General features: G+C 54.8%; 5 protein-coding genes across 5 annotated transcripts; 3 read left to right on the top strand and 2 right to left on the bottom strand.

The window, feature by feature from the left end:
- Positions 1-1,874: 1,874 nt before the first annotated feature.
- BO80DRAFT_259005 (uncharacterized protein) lies at positions 1,875-2,737 on the bottom strand. Its single transcript, XM_025714724.1, has one exon. The coding sequence runs from the start codon at positions 2,603-2,605 to the stop codon at positions 2,060-2,062; it is 546 nt and encodes a 181-aa protein (XP_025578556.1). The 5' UTR covers positions 2,606-2,737; the 3' UTR covers positions 1,875-2,059.
- A 2,332-nt stretch (positions 2,738-5,069) lies between these two features.
- BO80DRAFT_259000 (uncharacterized protein) lies at positions 5,070-5,729 on the top strand. The gene has a single exon (XM_025714723.1). The coding sequence runs from the start codon at positions 5,111-5,113 to the stop codon at positions 5,519-5,521; it is 411 nt and encodes a 136-aa protein (XP_025578555.1). The 5' UTR covers positions 5,070-5,110; the 3' UTR covers positions 5,522-5,729.
- Positions 5,730-6,267: 538 nt separating this feature from the next.
- On the top strand, positions 6,268-9,869 carry amdX (putative C2H2 transcription factor (AmdX); the record flags this gene model as incomplete). Its single annotated transcript, XM_025715469.1, has 2 exons — positions 6,268-6,346; positions 6,406-9,869. 2 exons carry the CDS (start codon positions 6,268-6,270, stop codon positions 9,867-9,869), a joined length of 3,543 nt encoding a protein of 1,180 aa, XP_025578554.1.
- A 1,039-nt stretch (positions 9,870-10,908) lies between these two features.
- On the bottom strand, positions 10,909-13,717 carry BO80DRAFT_400620 (uncharacterized protein; the record flags this gene model as incomplete). The annotated part of the gene is made up of 2 exons (XM_025717529.1): positions 10,909-13,485; positions 13,553-13,717. The coding sequence occupies 2 exons, from the start codon at positions 13,715-13,717 to the stop codon at positions 10,909-10,911; spliced, it is 2,742 nt and encodes a 913-aa protein (XP_025578553.1).
- Positions 13,718-15,229: 1,512 nt separating this feature from the next.
- Positions 15,230-18,141, top strand: mvp1 (sorting nexin Mvp1). Its single transcript, XM_025714722.1, has 5 exons — positions 15,230-15,986; positions 16,045-16,791; positions 16,850-16,992; positions 17,047-17,640; positions 17,740-18,141. Exons 1-5 carry the CDS (start codon positions 15,488-15,490, stop codon positions 17,947-17,949), a joined length of 2,193 nt encoding a protein of 730 aa, XP_025578552.1. The 5' UTR covers positions 15,230-15,487; the 3' UTR covers positions 17,950-18,141.
- Positions 18,142-18,959: the final 818 nt, after the last annotated feature.

Below are 18,959 nucleotides of genomic sequence, written 5' to 3'. Positions count from 1 at the left end.
CGCCAACTGGGTGGAGTGGATAACCAGGCTATCTGCAGTCCCCACAGGCCTATCATGGCCCCAGTCCTCCATAGCTCGGCCTGGATGGAGGATGGCGTGCTACTCACCCACTATGTAGCATCCCGTAATTAGGGAGTTATATCCGGCCATCTGATAGCAAATCAGCCCTAGCGGCGTTCCGTGCTTCGATGTAACCAACAGCACCTCCCTGGTAGCCCACAAGATGAAGGGGCACCAGTATCAGGCTATCAGTAATCCGACCAGGGCGCATTGAATATCCCTCACCATGATTTGGTCCCTTGTCCGGCGCAACATCCGGAATAGGAGCGCTGATTAAAACCCGATGGGATACGGGCTTGGTGCCTCGGCGGCCTGTTTACAGCCCTATCCGATCATTAATTAATTACCTTTGTTACAAGGACGACGGCCCGTGCAGTAGGAAATCTTGCCCATGATGCCATCTTGCATATCCGCGCGAGCAGAGGCCTGTATTCCTCGATCGCCATGCACCCCTCGGAGATTTTTTCTTTGGAGCTGCCCGTTACTCGTGTCGCGCAGGATCGACAATGCGATTGTTCCATGCTTGTATCGATGGCTGATGATGACACTGCCGTACGCCATACCGGATCATAGTGGTCCGTGGCACCCGTTGCTGAATCCCTGCTTGGGGCCGGTCGCCAAGCTGGCTCGGATCACTGCCTATCATATGTACAACATGTACAACATGTCCGCTGGATGCGTCTCAGATCGTCCATAGTCATGATGTCGAGGGACATGGTCGAGTTGGGGCGGCATGGGATATCCGATGGGGTACCATGTTTGTCTCCTCCGGCTTCCATTGTTTCTGCGCCCAAGTACGAAGTACATCGCAGATACATTGAGTGGTGTCACGATCGCACCCCGCTCCATCCCCACTGGACCGTCGGGGCCAGCCGTCGGTCGTCACTGGCGCGCGAGGGAGAGCCACTGGAAGGAGATCTTCCGCAACGGGACCCCAGTCTGGTTAGGTTCGGATAGAGCGGTTTTGACAGCCGTACTAACGCATCGTTCCTCGGTAGCCTGGACGGCGGATCGAAGGTTGCGGCAACGCCGGCATGTTGATTGGTATCGTCGCCGCTGGTACCTTGAGATGAAGCGATGCTAGCGCCTTAGCAGCATACTGCTTCATGCTCGAGGTTCAGCAGCGCTACCTCATCCCGATCGTAGCGGTGCATGTTGACGGTTACTGTAGAGACCCAGTAAATAACCAATAATACCACCGGCGCACCACATGACGCCGGACTAAATGGCGCTTGGGCTGCAGGTGGCCTGAGGTGTCGAGGGTCTGTGAGCATCCACGAGGGCCGTGCCACTGGCCGCTGGGCTTGGGGAGTCCCTACGTGTCCGGCCATTCGCACGGCGCACTTTGCCTCCGTTAGAGACGCTGGCTCATCTCTAGTCAATGCCGGGGCCATCCGTTGGGCCATGGCTTTATCATTCTTGAGCGAATATTCCCCTTTCTACCGTCCTCAGCTGCAAGACGGACATCTCGCATCGCAGAGGAACCATGTACCCCGTGCGAGGTCCATGCATAGAAGCGATCCTCAAACATCCTCCCGGACAGCAAACACCTCCCATCTTCGTGTCTGCAATCCTCCAACGTCATAACGTGGGATGTTGTGACCCCTTTCAACCAATCGGCCTTCCCCAACACTAACGTCGGCAGCACAGAACGGCGGCTAATCCTGGGTAGAATGGGGTTCTCGTGCAGCTCACCATGCAACACCACTTGCTGGGCCCCATACAGGCTTCAAAGCAGGCCAGTAATGTTGTGAGAAAATATTAGATCTTCCCTTCCTTCCGCCAATACGGTTGCGATTTGGGCATGGTTGGCGGCACTGTATATAAGACAGTCTTTGACAATCCTCACTGGGCATCATGGTGTTAGCACGGGCCATCTACAGGAATGTCCTGTGTATCATTCAGGCAATCTAATCCTTCAATGTAAGAAGGCAGGAGACCGGTTCCACCCAAGGTACCGATCTCGATAACTTCGAGTCAAGTTCTAAATCCACCTCGTTCAGATGGCACTGCAGTCGTGCAACGGAGCCCACCCGTTAGAGTTTGAGTCAGCAAATCCGCAGCATTCCATTCTCAACCATGCGCCTCCTGAATAAGATCGCGCACTCGCCAGTGCATGCTGCGTGGCCACTCTAATTACGGCTGTGACCTGACCGGCCGGGCCTGCCTCGGAAGAGCGACAGCACCCATGCTCAGACACTTTAGCATGAAAGTCAAATCCGCGTGCGCCAGCAAGCTTTGACCAATGCAACCAACGTGGACACGATACTTTGGAGGATCGCTCATGTTGGCTGGGGGTCCGGCCCAGAAAGTCGAAGACGGAGTCTGTTCCTAAGGAACCGGGCCCGGTGCTCAGGGGGACGGAAGTTTTGGAGAGACCAACCACGATGATCCCCCAGCACCGGCAACAACATCCAATCAACGCCTTGGGGGGGAATGTCGGGGGTGGGTAGTGCGACCGGTGGCTCCGGATTATTTCGCCCATGGCCTTTTGCCAAGTCTTCAGTGTAGTCGCCTTTGACAGGGAAGCGCACTCCACTGGCATCGATCAACTGCCAGATCCGATAGCGAGGTGAAACCGAACAAAAAAGTTCGATAACCTTAGCAGACGGGACCAAAATTGGATACCGCCCGATGGACGCGAGGCCAACGGAACCTAGGGAGCAAAGTGCCTAGGCGCGTCCACGATCCAGCTGAGCTAAAGGCTATTGCAGACGGCGCGCCCGGACTCACCCCTTCACTCAGGAGTCTCCACGGAGTACTAGATACTCGATAGTTAATAGAGTGGGTAGTAAGTGTAAGTCGGTGGAATGACCTCAGGGGTTCCACCCGCCGCTTCAGATCGAACGGATGCGATTGGCAAAATACCCGCTGGATCCAGGGAAATCCCCCACACGAACCTTGAACCTTTGGTCTCATTTGCCCTCCCCACAAAATGGCGCAAGCTCGGTCTCCATGCTGCGGTCCGGCCGGCCTCTAAGTAGGTAGTGCGGTAGTTAGTATCCAGCTACTCTGTAGCAGCACCTTCCTAGTTCTTCCTCTTCAGTCGCAGTTAATTACGATCAGTTCCATTGTTTCACTTCTTTGCCCTGATTGGGGGGTATCTGAAGCGGCGCCAACCGCCACCACAAATTGTAAGCAGCAGCAGTAGCCGAGGCAGCTCATCGACTCGGGCGCATCCGTCCAAGGTTGGTCTCCCAAGGCCGAACCGTCTGCGTGGTTTCTTTTGTCCTTACCCCAGACCGAGGCCATGTCTGGGATCTGGCTCGCTCCCATCGAAGCTCCTGCTGAAGCCGGGAGCAATAGTCGCCGATCCGGACAGTCACGAGGTCTGGGGTTGGATTCCACTCTGAACTCTGGCTCCTGCCGAGCTCGACCAGAACGGGCCAGCAGAACGACGGCCGGCCACTGGAACCGGTATTGGTATGGCCCTGTGACGATATCTTACCCCGGCGCACTCCCCAATATTACACCGTACACGCGTTCCATACCCATCCATACCCCGTATCTAGTATCAGCAAGGCCGGGGGGTCAATCAGCCGGCCTGCAGCCTGCCTGCCTGATCCGGTTAGGTTGCCTGTTAGCCCGGTAGCCTGGAGCGCCTCCAGCGAGCGACCACTCACCGGTAATCTAATCTGCAATACAATTGCCGACGATAGCAAGTGTCTCCAACACAAGATCATCGGCTGGATGCATTGAGCTGACACTCATGGCTCACCAGTGTTATCATCGGGACGGACGGTCGAAAGATCTGATAACTACAATGCATTGAGCGCTATACCTGGCTGTCATTTCGCCTCCATGATGGCGCCGTTCTGGTCGAGTGACGGCCTTGAATGCATGAAGCTACAGCACCGAGTTCAATTGTAGCCAGGGGGGTTCAATACTCCGGCATGCATCACCCTCTGACCATGCAGTAACCTAGGTCACAATGATCAACCAACTGAGACTAGGTTTTCTACCGGATTGCTATCTGGCTTTGTGTCTTTCGCTTTCGAAACTGGAGTGCACCAGGCCGCCTTGAACGAAGTTTCAAACCTTCCCAGCAAACGGCAGGAAACATCCGAATTCGCACCGCAGACATTATGGCAAGGTTGGGCGGAATCGCTGGGAGTACATGGTTTCGACAAGGAAATCACTGCAGCAAACAAGCAATAGCCCCGACCAAGGCCTCCGAGCTAGGAAACGATGCAAGCGAAGGTCGGAGGTCAGCACCTACCTACTTCGTACCAACTTCCTGTCAGAATGGTTAGCAAGGTTAAAAATAACTCTTTGGGCATGGTCGCTAGGTACTTCGTATCTCGTGTCTCATCTGGGGACCCCCAACGTAGTTGAGGGAAATTAGATGGATGTCTTCAGGCCACCGCCCAGACGCAACTAGTCCAGCTACCGCGTCATATCGGCCGTGTCTCTCCCAGCCACGCGCCTGCGTTGATTGACAGTCGACTCCATTATGGTCGTAGCAATCATTCCACCGGGATGTTGGGCGGGTTACTATGGAGAAAGGGCCAGTGCTAGCATAGCAGCCAGGGCGTAAGTACAATGATCGGGGTCGTTGGAGACAGGTGAATACGGCGGACGTACCATACTCGCCCGCGGGCTGTGACGGTACCGTGTACGGCATCCTCCCCGTGACTAGGAGGTGGGGCAGGCCCTTTGGCTCTGGCCCTGTCATGGCCCATGCTCTACAAAGCACGCCGGACGAGAGCCACCCGGCCCACTTCGGTTGCCGTTACGGGCCGTGATTGGGTGGGCACCCTGACTAAGGCCGGAAGCTGTTTCGTGGGTTTATCTCGCGACTCTCGCCGGGGTAGGGAGACAGCCTCTAGTCTCATCGAAGCAGAAAGTCAAGTCACTGCTAGGTGGGAGTCCGGCGGCCTCTAGCTGGGAGGCTAGGCTGGTCTCTCGTGATTGGAAGACAAGTGAAAGTGACATACCTGGCCACTGTCTGAGATGGCCGCGCCTTCTTACGAATTACGACATTCCCAATTTCTACTAACTCGTAGTCGTAGTATCTGCCACTCACACTAGCCCGAGTTGCTCCCGGCGTATGGATCTGGTACAGTACTCTGGTGGTCTCGTCATTTTGGAGTTATCATTTTTTTTTTTTTCCTTTTCAATTATTCTGGTTATTATTATTCTAGTTACTATTCTGGAGGTGCTGGTGCTCCCCGTGCAACGGCGGACTAGGTCGTTTCCTTGTTGCGACAGAGAGCCACTCAACGGCCGCGGTTCCTGCTCGTACGGAGACACCTCGGAGCGTACAGCCTTACTCCCTCCATCCACCCCATCCATCCCATCCGTCATTCAACCTCCCTCACCTGCGTCTCTCTTCTTAACTACTACCATTTGCTCTCTTCAGTTTCCTATAATTCTTTTCCCCCCATTCCCCAAAGATACCACCGTTGTTCTCCCATTTCCCGGGGTGAACGTGCCGACTGTGGTGCTTATCAGCAATTGAGCAGCTCAGCGCCCGTCAATTCCCCCCCTCAAGTCGGCTATCTCCGGCTTATCCACCGACTCACACCACCACCATCGCGGCGCATGCCCGCATCACTTGCCTCCCTTTGAAAGCTCGAGCAGTCAGGACCAATGGTCGTCGATACTTGTGGGTGATTCCGACTATTGTAACGGTGCTTGCCTTGCACTCAGGTTTTGGTGAGTAGTGGCCACCCGTGGGTTTCCCCTGGAGCCCTGGAACTCAACCCCCTGCTGATTACAGTTGCTAACCCCGAGATCGTTTCTCTTTCCCCCCAGGAACGGGACCACTTCGCCACCAGCCCACTCTGCCTAATTTCTTTGTAACGGTGATCCGGGTAATCCACTTGCATAGTGTCAAGTTATTATTACCTTCAATTCCCTCCCCGGATAACGGCTGTCTCCTTGTTTTCTCCCCGGCATCTATTACCATCTGGTGAGTGTCCCGTGGAATTGCTGCACCCTATTCGCCGCATCTTCTATCCGGACAATGGACCAGACTAACTCTATCTCATTGAATCAGAATGCTGTCAATGTCGCGTCTACTGTGCAACCTTCGCCAGTAGCTTCATTTCCTCACCTCTCTAGCTGCCTATACCGGCAGTACTCTGGCTGCCCCTCCACCCTTATAAACCCCCGGCCTCGTGCTGCACTAGACTCCGCCCCCGCAACCAGTGCCTTCACTGGTTTTCACCAAGACACACCGTTCCTAGGATGTTATTAGATACAATGGTTGGCCAAGACCCGGCCACCAGCCCCAAAATGGAGGATCTCGCGAGCATCAGCGAGGTGCCCGTCGATGTGCCTGGTGAGTCCGCCGTGTTGTCGAGGACTTCACTCTGGTGCCCTGATTTCTAATAGAACTAGCTGCTCCTAAGGAGGACTCGAAGAAGGAGGCCAATGGCCAGCCCAATCCGAGTGCCACCGTGCCTCCGCCGAAGACTGACAAGCCCCGCCCTCATGGTTGTACGACATGCGGTCGGTCCTTCGCTCGATTGGAACACCTCAAGCGCCACGAGCGCTCGCATACCAAGGAAAAGCCCTTCGAGTGCCCCGAATGCTCGCGCTGTTTTGCTCGTCGGGACCTTCTTCTCAGACATCAGCAGAAATTACATATGACGACCACTCCGTCGTCCCGCCCCAGAAATGGCCGGCGCGAGAGCACTGGGGGCGCTTCTACTGGAGCGAATCGCGTTCGCAAGAATTCGATCGCCAGCAACGCCAGTACCATGCGTCCTCGGGCCAACACCATTAGCCATATTGACGGGGCTTCCCTGGGGCTTGTAAATCCCTCCAACCCGCCATCCGCACCAGGGGGTCACTCCGGGCATACTTATCACCCAAGCATTGGTTCCGCGTCCGTGGGTCCAACCCTAGACTTTCGTGGTTTTGCCTCGGGCCATCATGCTCCGATGAATGGCCTGACAAAGCTCGAAACATCCGGGTTGCCCATGGATCTTTCCGGCGGTCTCCGCACGGCCCCCGTGTACGGGAGCTTCGACCTCAACGTCCCCGACATGTTTTTGGGACATGGTAGTACCATCAATCCAGCTCAGCTTCATTTCGGAGGCTCCCCACAGCCCTACGGTAATGACTCGCCCTCATCACCATATGCCCATGGCGCCCATCATATGCCTGCGACGGATGCGATGATGGACGACGATTTCAGCTTCGATTGGATGAATACCTTTGACCCGGCCGTGACAATGGGTAAAAGCAGCGATTCCGTGATCGATGAGTCGTCCCCTTCCGCCATGAGTACGGGGAGTCAGAGCGGGATTAGCGAAGCCATGATGGATGGATCGCATCGCTATTCTATCTCTTCAGCTGGCTGGCACAACCCGTTTCCCCCACATTCGGCGGCGCCCCCAGGCCAGTTTCCCCTCGAGTACAACTCCTCGAGCTTTAACGATATAGGAATCCCGCCAGAAACTGTTTCTCCGAAGTCATTGATGGCTCAGAATCCGTTCGCGGAAACCTATGCTACACCCCCATCCATGACTTCCGTTGGCCAGCCCATGATGGGTGGACATTCGCAGAGTATGTTTTCATCCTCTATGGCAACAAACGGAGAATCTCCTAATCCTCTCAACCTGCCTTTCGCGAATAGTGCCCTACGAACTCACCATTCCCCAAGCTCCACGGATACATTTACAGACTCCACCCGACAGGCTTTATTAGCAAGCATGGCGCACCCGACCAGTCTCAATCACCGCAAGTACTCCCAGCCCACCAGCGGCATGATTCCCTGCCGCGATCTCTTTTCTCGTTCCTCCACCTTCACCGGCCCCGGTCAATTACCCAGCACCTCGGACATGCAGCGTTACATCTCCGCCTACATCACCTACTTTCACCCACACATGCCTTTCCTTCATATCCCGACCCTTGATTTCCAAGCACCGGAATACACCAGCAAGCTACGGACTCCCAGCGGACATCTCAACCTTAGTTCAACCGGCGTTACTGGGGGTGGTGGCTCCCTGATCCTTTCGATGGCAGCAATCGGGGCGCTCTACGAATTTGATACTGCCGCCTCCAAAGACCTCTTCGAAGCTGCCAAGAAGATGATTCAACTCTATCTAGAGGAGCGCCGTAAGGCTGACATGTCGACTGCGATCGGGCGCCAAAGTCATGCCCGTGACAGCTCGGTGCAAAATACCCCGCTGTGGTTGGTTCAAGCGATGCTCCTCAACGTCATCTATGGCCATACCTGCGGTGACAAGACGTCGGCTGATATTGCGAGTACTCACTGTGCGGCGTTGGTCAGCCTTGCCCGAGCGGCTGAATTGAACCGTCATCTGGATGCGAAGGATCTCTCTCAGGACTACCTCGCTGCTGGGCTCAGCAACCGCATTGGTGCTGGTCCCGACGGCTTGAGCCAGCCAGTCTCCGGACAACCAAAGGAAAGGAAAGACTGGCTGGACTGGAAGATCGTAGAGGAGCGGAAGCGCACTCTCTACGCCATCTTCGCTCTTTCGTGCTTTCTTGTGTCGGCCTACAACCATGCACCGGCTCTTACCAATTCTGAGATCCGCCTCGATCTACCCTGCGAAGAAGATCTCTGGGCCGCGGAGTCCCCGCAGGCTTGGAAGAGGCTAGGTGGACAGTCATCCCCCAAGAAGGGGCTGTCCTTTTCCGCAGCCTTGACCACGCTTTTGACCGCCAGTCAACGAGAACAGCAGTCGTCTCAGTCGATACCAACCCAGGTATCGGGAAATGACAGTTCTTCCGATGATTCATCTCGTGGGGAATTAAAGCTGAGTACTTTTGGCTGTCTGGTCTTGATCTATGCCCTGCACAATTACATCTGGGAGACTCGTCAACGACACATGGGCCGGCAATGGACGTCTCGAGAAACAGAGGCCATGCAAGCTCATATCGAACCGGCATTGCGAGCCTGGCAATCTGCTTGGGCGAGCAATCCCGTGCACAGCTTGGAGCGCCCCAATCCGTTTGGCGCCGGACCTCTGTCTGCCGATAGTATTCCTTTATTAGATCTCGCCTATGTAAGGTTATTCGTTAACCTTGGCCGGTGCAAGGAAGCATTCTGGCAGCGTGACTGGAATGCTATGTCGGACGAGCTTGCGCGTGGAATAGAGGTTGTTCACCCCATGGATGACATCCCCTCCGATGTCCTGGACCCATCAATCACCGAAGGCTCGGACCTGACCAACAACCGGCGCGATTCAGTGGCCGATCTGGGAGTGGGAGATCTTTCCATATCCACCACTCCCACCCAGGATCATCCTCTGCAGACCCTTATGGGGGTATATCGACCTGGTCAGACCAAACGTGAGAGACATCTTCGCAAGGCAGCGTTCTATGCGGCGGACTCCATATCGATGTCCGATCAACTTGGAAATACCTTTGCCGAGTTCACATGCAGGGAACTACCCATTCAATGTGCCATGTGTACTTTTGATTGTGCCCAGGTCCTTGCAGAATGGATCACCACTGTCCAAGAGCGCGTTGGCCCCTACCTAGGCGTGTTGGGTCAGGACGATGTTGATCTCACGCAAGCTACCAGTCTTCTACTGCTCGAGGAGGAGGACTGCAAACTGCTGAGCAAAATTACGGAGATCCTTGCTAGTGTGGAAGGCAAAATGCAGAGGGAAGTTCAAAGCGGCGTAACCATGTCCGCCCTGAGCGTCCTACAACGCCTGCCTAGCGTGGTCGAGGGGGGTTATGGTTGCAAGATCCTGCTGGCCACGGCGAGTCTCCTTGACCGGGCTGCTGTTTGGCCGGTGACAAAGCTCATGGCTCGATCCCTTGAAGCACAAGCTATGCGGCTGAAGGAGCGTGCTGAAAGCTCCGCTATAGGAACGAGCTAGCTCAACCAGAAGAGTGCCTTAGGTGTCGCTACATATCTTGATGAAAGTCATATCGCAAGTTCCGAACCGCATGTTGCTTAAATCTTGCCAACCTTGTGGCTCGGCCCGCCATCATCTAAGCTGAGACTTTCAGTTAACTCTGCATGCGCGGCTTGATGGATCCTTCTGTTCTACCCTTGAAGACCCCAACTGCTCACTTTCCAGTGCAGCAGATTGATGGGACCGGAGTGCCGTGACAGTGTACGTCCTGTCATACTCGCTCGCTTCGAGCGCCCTTGATAGGCACAGTTACGATGGATTTTCGGTTGTCAGAGCCAAAAGGCAGCCCTTAAGGTTCCCTGGCAGCATCACAAACGATCTTTTCAACATCCTGATGCACCATGCCCTGATAGCTGGGCAAATGAGATTTGGTTATTATGCTCCTCGATGGTGGCGTATTTCTCCTCCCGCCATTACCACCTTCACGCTGTCATGCACGTGCCCTTATGTTTTATTACTGTGCGTTCCTCTATGTCGATTCATGTGCCATTATCAAGAGACGTTCTATGTATTTTGTTGTGTTTCTGTTATATTTTGAGATGGGCGGAACCTTGACCACCGGGAGGACTTGTGAACTAACGACTGTGAGACATGGATCTTCACGATACCCAAACCCATATTGATGATTCCCGGCATGATGATCGATCTGATGTTGAGATGTGGGTGCCATGTGCTGGAGCCTTTGTTATATCATTGTGCATATATGACTATATATAAATGGTGTACATACAAGACCAAGTGAAATTGAAATCAGACTGGTATTACAATTTACCTTTTCATTCCAACGGTTGCCAATGCTCCTGCTGATAGAGCAACTGAATAAAGTATATCAAATAAAACGAAAAGGCATCACAGACCAACCCAAAGTGACTCAAACAAACCCCACAACTACACTTATTACAACACCACCGAACACAGACCTCACGACAAAGAAGAATAAATAATAAAGTGATCGTTCTACTTTTATACCATAAACCCCATACATACAAACCTATGTAATCTATACAATAAGTCTCTCAAAGGAGTACTTGCCCGCCGCTTTGCGACGCAAGTAACCAATCTCTCGACTACTCCTCGTCTTAACCTCACCGGTCGACAACTTGACCTTAGTCTTGCTGACATCATTCGAGCCCGCCTTCAACGACAACGGCAGCAATTTGCCGCTGGCATCGCCTTCGAATCCTTCATCGCCTTCCGCGGCACCAAAGACCATCAGATCGGCGCCGTTGAGTTTCTCGCAGCGTACCATGGCGGACGCGGGGGCGTCGCTGCCGGAGTCGACGTTCACGGTGGTGAGGGCGGCGCGGCTGGCGCTGTTGGCGTAGCGGAGGTATTCGTGGAGGATGCCCTTGAGGTAGGTGGCCTCTTCGACGCCGGCGAGGGCGGCGGAGATCTCGGATTTCATGTCGGCGATCAGTTCCTGGTCGCGGGCCGGGGAGTCGTCGGGGTTGCCGGCGGTGGCGGAGATCCAGCCCGAGGGGCCGATGGCGTCGACGGAGGCGTTGAGGAGGTCGATGATGGTGGAGAGGGAGAGGGGCGGGTTGGTTTGCTCGGCGGGGACGGGGATCGGGGGCGATTCGGTGAATCGGGAGGTGTAGCCGCCTGTGGCGAGGGAGAGACGGAGATGATGGACCATGGAGATGATCTCGGTGCGGGACAGGGCGGAGCGGATGGACGAGGTGATGGCGGAGAGGGGGTGGCGGTGGATCTTCTGGAGGGTGGTGTTAAGGGCGAGGAAGATGTTTTCGAGGCTGGCTTCGGCGGGGGTGGAGAGGGTGAGGGCCTGGGTGGTGGTGGAGTCTTGGTCTTCGCCGTTGGTGAGAGCCTTGGTGGTTTCCTCGTCTAGCGTGATGGAGCGGGAGCGAGCTGTGTTGATGAGGAGCTTGAGGATATAGGCGAGCTCGTCGGTGGAGAAGAGGACGCGGCCCTGGAGGACCTCGATGAGGCGTTGCAGAGACGGATCCGAGTCGGTCAGGCCTTGGACGAATGACCCGGTGGGGAGGGAGGGGAGGATACGGGGTTTGAAGGATCGACGCAGCGCAATCTCGACGTTGTTCACGGACAGGTGGCCGATTTGGATGAGCCATTGGCAGGTTTGCTGTGGCCACAGGTCGACGGACACGCGGAAGGAAGACAAGGCCGACAACTGATCCTGGGTTGAGGCATCATCTTTCAGTGTGAATATCAAGGACAACAGGAAGATCGTCTGCTCCGGGTTGACATATGTGTCGGGGGAAGGAAGGCCGTTAGAGCCGAAGTAAGCCTGCACTGCGCGGTCAAAACCATCGGTGTTCTTGGATGCGGCACACTTGCGCAGCTCGGCGGTCAACTTGTTCCAGCGTTCGACTTGTTCTGGTGAAGTGAGGCCCAGGGCCGCTGTGTATTCCGTGCGATGCTTCTTCGTAGCTGGATCCCATTGAGTAGCGGAGGAGCCGATACCACGGCCGATAGCGTCAATCAACAGGCCATCTCTCGAGCGCTTGAGGGACGGTCCCGCAGCATTGTGCGACGGGCTTAGGTCGAATGCTAACAGAGTGTTGTTCTTGGTGGCAATGGCGACTCCCAACTTAGCATAGTAACTGACGAACGTGGTCCGTGCCTTGACGCCGGAAGATGCACTGGCTGGGACGTCGCCGACGGGGATGCTCCGCTGCACCGACTTGTATTGTGTGTCGTAGACCGCGATCATGGATTTGCCGGCGCCAATTACGGACTGGGGCGAAATGCGCATAACCGAGGAGAATTCTTCATCCTCGAGGATGAACTTCGAGGTCACGGTGGGGGTGTACTGGGAGAGATCGAAGTTGATGTAACCCCGTCCGAACGACAGGTTCAGTCCGGCCGATCCAGCGTGGAAATACCACTGCGAGCCACGGCTCTCGATTGCCTCCTGTCCTTCCACATCAGGCATGTTGACAGTAAGAAGGTGTCGCATTTTTTGGCTTTCATCACGGCCCTGAGATGCGTTGGCTGGAACGGAAAACATCTGGACCTTCACGTCGCTGAGCTTGGTCTGCTCCGAACCAGTGGGGTGTGAAACGAGCAGCAGCACAGAGGGCTCGTCAACACCAGACTCGGTCAGGTTCCCGAAGGCGAGAGCCGCCAGGTCTTGTCTCCGTTTGAACAGAGACTTCTTCGCATCTTCGAATTCGACAAGGAAACATGAGCGGATCTCATGGGTCGCACTGGTTTTGGCGACCTCGCTGTGGCGAAGGCTCCAATGTTGGGTCTTCAGATCAGAAGACAGTCTGCGCACACGACCGTCCTGATGGACGGCTAGAACATCAAAGGATTCTTCCTCTTCTTCCTCCTGAGACTCGGTGGGAACAATGCCAACGAAAACCGCAGGACTTTCCGAATCCTTGACTGAGTAAGATGACGAAGCGATAGAGGGCGCGCTGGACCCGTTTCCGCCATGTTCCTCCACAAAAGACTCGATCTGCTGCTTCACAGCGACGTAAGTCTGCCTCCTCACAACGGACTTATTCGGGATCTTTCTGCGGACCGAGCATGGCTGGCAAGAGAACGAGGATTGCGGCGGAACGGCATAGGAGGTCACCAACTTGGGGGTTTGGATCTAGAAACAAGCAAGTCAGCTCCAGAGACCGGGTTCTTCATTCTTCGTTTCAATTGTTCATGCATACGTTGTAGATGTTCACGGCCTCCCCATCCACTGCAACGACCACTTCATGTCTCTTGCGCTTTTTCGAGTCGGCCAAGCTGTGGACTTCACCGAGATGGGTTTTGCCGGTAGAGGCATGCAACGGGCGAGGCAAATGAGCCAACACCGACGGCGGTTGCAGATCCATGATGGAGGGGCTCGAAATCGAAGAATGCGATCGTTGCGCGACCGTTGCCGCCGAAAAGCTGAGGAACCTGCTGTTTCATGAGAAAATCGCTCTGTATGGCTTCCCGAAAAATTTCCGGGCTTACGTTGCGCCGTCCTCCGCGGCCTTTCCACAGAGGGTTAGCGCAGAAGACCCGCGGTAATCAGTGTAATCAGTATGGCAAGAATGACGTCCGGCGGAGAGGCCCTCGGCTCCCACTGCGGGATCCCGCGCTGCTTCGTGTCTCTTTCGTTCCTTAATTGCTTATTGCCGCTGCAGTGGGATCTCCATGCTTGCTCCAATACATGTATCCGTTAATTTCATGGCCTCAACTAATCCCTCGCAAGCGTCGAACACAAGCTCATCTTCTGGGTGCATCATTCTGATCTAGATTTAGTATGGCGATGGGACCATGCGAGCAAGCCATCCATCCGGTATTCGACGAGGCTATTGTCTCCTCTGGCCTCCACGTCCATAAGTTTCCAGCTTCTGCAGTTCTCCAGACTCACATTATCTACAGTCCAATTGGTCAAATCTCTGTCACCGATGAGACCTACTAAAACCGGGCTCTCCCCAAATAACCACCCACCAGCCATACCCTTCCCGATTCTATCCCACCGTCTTCAGCTGCCCGCCGCGTCTGTCGCAACGATAAAGAATTGCTTGAGCTCCAAGAGTACCGAGGGATAAAGCACAGGCAAAAGTCCTATAATATAACACCTGGACAGGAATCAGCGGTGGATTATATGGCCTCTGAAGACATGCAGTTTCAAATCAAAGGGGCAACTTCGTTTGAGAATATGTTTACGAGACTACTCAGCAGTACCTTCGGGTTCTCTGAATCTATTACTGATGTCGATCCTGACGCCCCTTCTGTGCAGTAGTCGTAATATCTTTGGCTACACCAGAACCCGGTCGACGGGGAATTGTACCAGCGAGATGCCTGATCTGCTTATTCAAGACCCATTGCCGAAAACCCGAGCTCGCATATTCAAGGACTAATGGCCTACAGCATCTGTTTTGTCTCATAAATCGGCATCGGCTGAGCAAAATGATCTGAGAAGCAGTGGTACAAAATAATGATAGACACGAGCGAGCCAAGCAGCACTGACAGGGGGCAACGAAGCCACACTCGCGAAGAAAGGTTGTCTCCAACCAATGCGAATTCCATTGCTGATTCTGGCTACCGGCAAGCCGAAATGGCAGGCGGTATAGCATGGGTCTTCGCAGTGCCATCAGTGGGGGAAGTAACCCAAAATGCCACGGGCAGGCACCGCACCGTCCAAGCTAAAGGGAGTCTTAGTTGCTTGAGTTTGCAGAGCGCGTGTACTTGCTCGGTAGACATAATGTAATCACACCATGAGACGGTTGTTGACCACAGCAGTGTAGTGAGTAGAAAGTTGGCAGGAGAACCATGGTTGGAGAGTCGCAGCGCACTAGCGCCTCCCGCCAGTGGAGCGCCGCCATCCCCCAAGACTTCCCTTCCTCGCACGCGTGGTGCTGTCGCTCTCTTATCATCACCTCGAGGAAGAGCAGGCCCTTTTCCCTCGTCGGTACCGGACTGTGGCTTTTGGCTATTCCAATCGTTTGCCTTCTGCGAGCGCATCTCCTCTGGCCTGCGATTGCTGATTCCTAGCGTGTCGTGGTGGTCTCACTTATCACTTTGCTGCTCCTCGCCAACCGAGCTCCGCTTCGTCATTGCCTATCAACAGTCGCCCCATCGTACCCAGTGTCCCAGCCACCGTGGTCGCCATGTCGCTCTTCGGCACCTCGCCGGAGGACTCTCCACTGGCCAACTCGGTCCAGCGGTCTAAGTCCTCCCTGTTCGCAGACGAGCCGCCTTATGGCGGCAATGCTGGCAATGCCGGCTCCTCCCTCTTCGCCGATGATAACAGCTCCGGCTCGCCCTGGATGAGCAACGCCAATAAGAGGACATCGAAGTATGAGATTGTGAAGACCCTCCTTCCGGATTCCGATCTTCCTGACAGCTACGTCGATGCGTACGATCTAGTCCTTAGTGCGGGGGATCGCGTTGGCACCGGTGTCGGGTTGACCTCCGTCCGGGAAATACTGTCGGGCAGTGGCCTGAGCGCCACCGATCAAGCGAAGATACTCAACCTTGTTATCTCAGGTGACATTGATAGCGCCAATGGCCTTGGCCGCGGAGAGTTCAGTGTTCTACTAGCGCTCGTGGGTCTTGCGCAGGAAGGCGAGGACCTTACGTTTGATGCGGTGGACGATCGACGCAAGAGTGAGTTGTCGCTGATACATGCTACTCTAATTAAGCCACTAACGGGCGCGGCGTGCAGAGCTCCCAGTGCCGAAAAGCTCTTACCTCGACGCATTGCGCGCTAAACAAGAATCGGCTACACCTGTCCAGTCGCAAGAGCGTCCCGCCACACCCCCTCCTTCCTCTGCCCCCTTACGAGAGCCGAGCTCGACACAGTCGCGACGATCTGCCCGAGGGTCGATGGGTAGCCTAGAGGCCGACCCGTGGGGTAGTCCCCAGCTGCATCGCGGCCATGCCCATACCCAGACTGAATCCGAACACGCCGTGTTGAACGGTTTTGGAAGCGTGCGGTCGGGGACGAATGCCTGGTCTAGTAGAGTCAGTGAAGGAAATGATCCACACGAAGCGCCAAATACCAACGGTGCCAATGGCCGGGCAGGTGCAACTGGCTCGGGATTTGAATGGGGGGAGAATATGGGGAATACATCCGATAATGGTGGTACTGGTGGACTGGGAGGGCCTGTCCGAGCTGGACTTGGAGGCTTTGGCTCGTCTGGGAGTGACCAGGGTGAGCCCAATCCCCGCCGGCGCTCGTTGGGAATCGGCCGAGTCAGCAGCCCCCGTCTAGAAGAAGTGATAACGATAACGCTGCTCCCGGAGAAGGAGGGTGTGTTCATGTTCCAACATCGCAACTACGAGGTAAAATCGGCCCGTAGGCAAAGCACCGTCGTGCGACGTTATAGCGATTTTGTCTGGCTACTGGACTGCCTCCACAAACGATACCCATTCCGGCAGTTGCCTCTACTGCCACCGAAAAGATTAGCAGGTACGTCCAACAAAGGCTTGTTACAAGCTCTCCTCCAAGATTACTTACCTGGTAAAAGTCAATGGCACTCACCTTGCAGCGGATTCCAATTCCTTCCTTGAGAAGCGTCGCAGAGGACTCGTCAGATTCACCAATGCGCTCGTGCGTCATCCGGTCCTGAGCCAGGAACAGCTGGTGATTATGTTTTTGACCGTTCCCACGGTATGTCTTGTTGGTTAGCTCGCTTAGGGGTCGTGGGGAGCTAACATTGGGTAGGAACTCTCGGTGTGGCGTAAGCAAGCCACGATATCGGTCCAGGACGAATTTACAAGCCGAGCATTGCCACCCGATCTTGAGGACTCTTTGCCATCGGACCTGACGGACATGTTCGACACTGTCCGCAGTGGGGTCAAGAGATCGGCCGAGGTGTATATCAATCTATGCACATTGCTCGAGCGCTTGGCCAAACGCAATGAGGGGCTTGCCGCGGATCACTTGCGGTTTTCCCTCGCGCTTCAGTCTCTTACTGAGATGACCCGGGATACCTACGCGATTGATACGAACGACGTGCCGTTGCTCAATGAAGGTATCAAGGCCACCGCGCGGCATCTTTCAGCCAGTCAGAGCCTGCTGGAAGATGAAGCGCGGGCCTGGGAGGAAGGGATGCTGGAAGACCTGAAGCGCCAAAGAGATTGCCTGGTGGGCGTCCGGGAGATGTTTGACCGGCGAGACCGTTATGCACGCAATAACATCCCCCAATTAGAACGGCGAATTGAGAACAACGAGAGAAAGCTGCAAGAACTACGGGCCCGCCCTCAGGGGACCGGCAAGCCAGGGGATATCGAGAAAGTGGAGGAATCAATTTTCAAGGTATGGACATGGTTGCCTCCTTTGAAGACGAAGTCGTGGAAAAAAATGGAGGAAAAGGAAAGGGAAATGGCTGACCTTGCATGTTGCTGCTCACTGTAGGACAAGGAATCGATTGTGCAACAACACGCACGTGGGGTGTTTATCAAGGAGTGCATTCGTGACGAACTCGTGTATTTTCAACAGAGCCAGTATCACATCAGCCGGCTGCACCAAGACTGGAGCCAGGAGCGGGTGAAGTATTCGGAGCTGCAGGCTGACAATTGGCGGTCACTGAGCGATCAAGTGGAGGGGATGCCTCTGGGTGATTAACGGCCGGGGGTCAGTTCCGTCGCTCTCCGCGCGTATGTGTCGAGCAGTGTGACTTGTCTTGGGTGGGCATTGTGTATGTGTCCGTGGTGGTCTCTCGTTTTGGCAAGTGTTCCCTGTTTTTGCGTTTTTGCTCGAATCATGTCTCGCCGTTTCCCCTGTCCGCCTTGTTTGCCGCGACGCTGTCCATCTATGCTGCTGTGTTGTTTTCTTAGCCCGGAATCTGCTGTCTGCTGTGTGTTTTGTCCGCGACATGATTGTTTGCTCGAGTGATTCCTGTTCTCTCCGTGCTCGGCTGCAGATTGCAGGGATGATCTTTTGACACATGGTTGGGTTGCTTTTTGGGACTGACCTGCAGGAGAACGTGCATGAGGAACCAAGTCAAATCAGGCATTCATCCTGGGTCCCTGCCTTCCCGAGTCCCCGTGTCGAGTTGCCGCGCCCCATGTCCATGTATGAGGCTTCCCTTCCTCCCTACTGGTAAAAATGTCCACTAGTGCCGTAGGAACACCCATACTATTCCTACCGTGGCAAATAGTCGACCCCCAAAGCTTAGCATCCGCGTAGTCATTCATTCCGGAGTCCTTGGAACCCGCGACCGACCAAGCGACCCAGCAAGCAAGATGACCCCAACCTATCTCGCGCGCTTGCCGGCGAAGCAGCATCGCATCTTCTCCAGGCTCATCCTAGTCATGACCCGCAGCCCACCTAACCGGTCCTAGCTAGCTAGTACCCGACCAGCAGCAGCAGCAACCAGGAACAACTGTACATCCATATATACACATCTCCCCATGATTGTGATCTCACTCACATGCAGAGGACTGGAGTCTACAGCACTCATATTGATGATTTATTACTACTCGATTCAATCAGGGTTTAAAGATTCGGTTCATCGATCATCAGCTGCGGGTATATATTTTCATTGTTGGGGGGAAATCATAGTACCACAGCCACCCACCCCACAAGGGGAAGAGAGAGAGAGAGAGAGAGAGAGAGAGGGGGGGGAAAGAGAA

This window comes from Aspergillus ibericus (assembly GCF_003184845.1).
Source record: "Aspergillus ibericus CBS 121593 unplaced genomic scaffold BO80scaffold_7, whole genome shotgun sequence".
NCBI classification, from domain to species: Eukaryota; Fungi; Ascomycota; class Eurotiomycetes; order Eurotiales; family Aspergillaceae; genus Aspergillus; species Aspergillus ibericus.
This window is presented reverse-complemented; position numbering and strand designations above follow the sequence as displayed.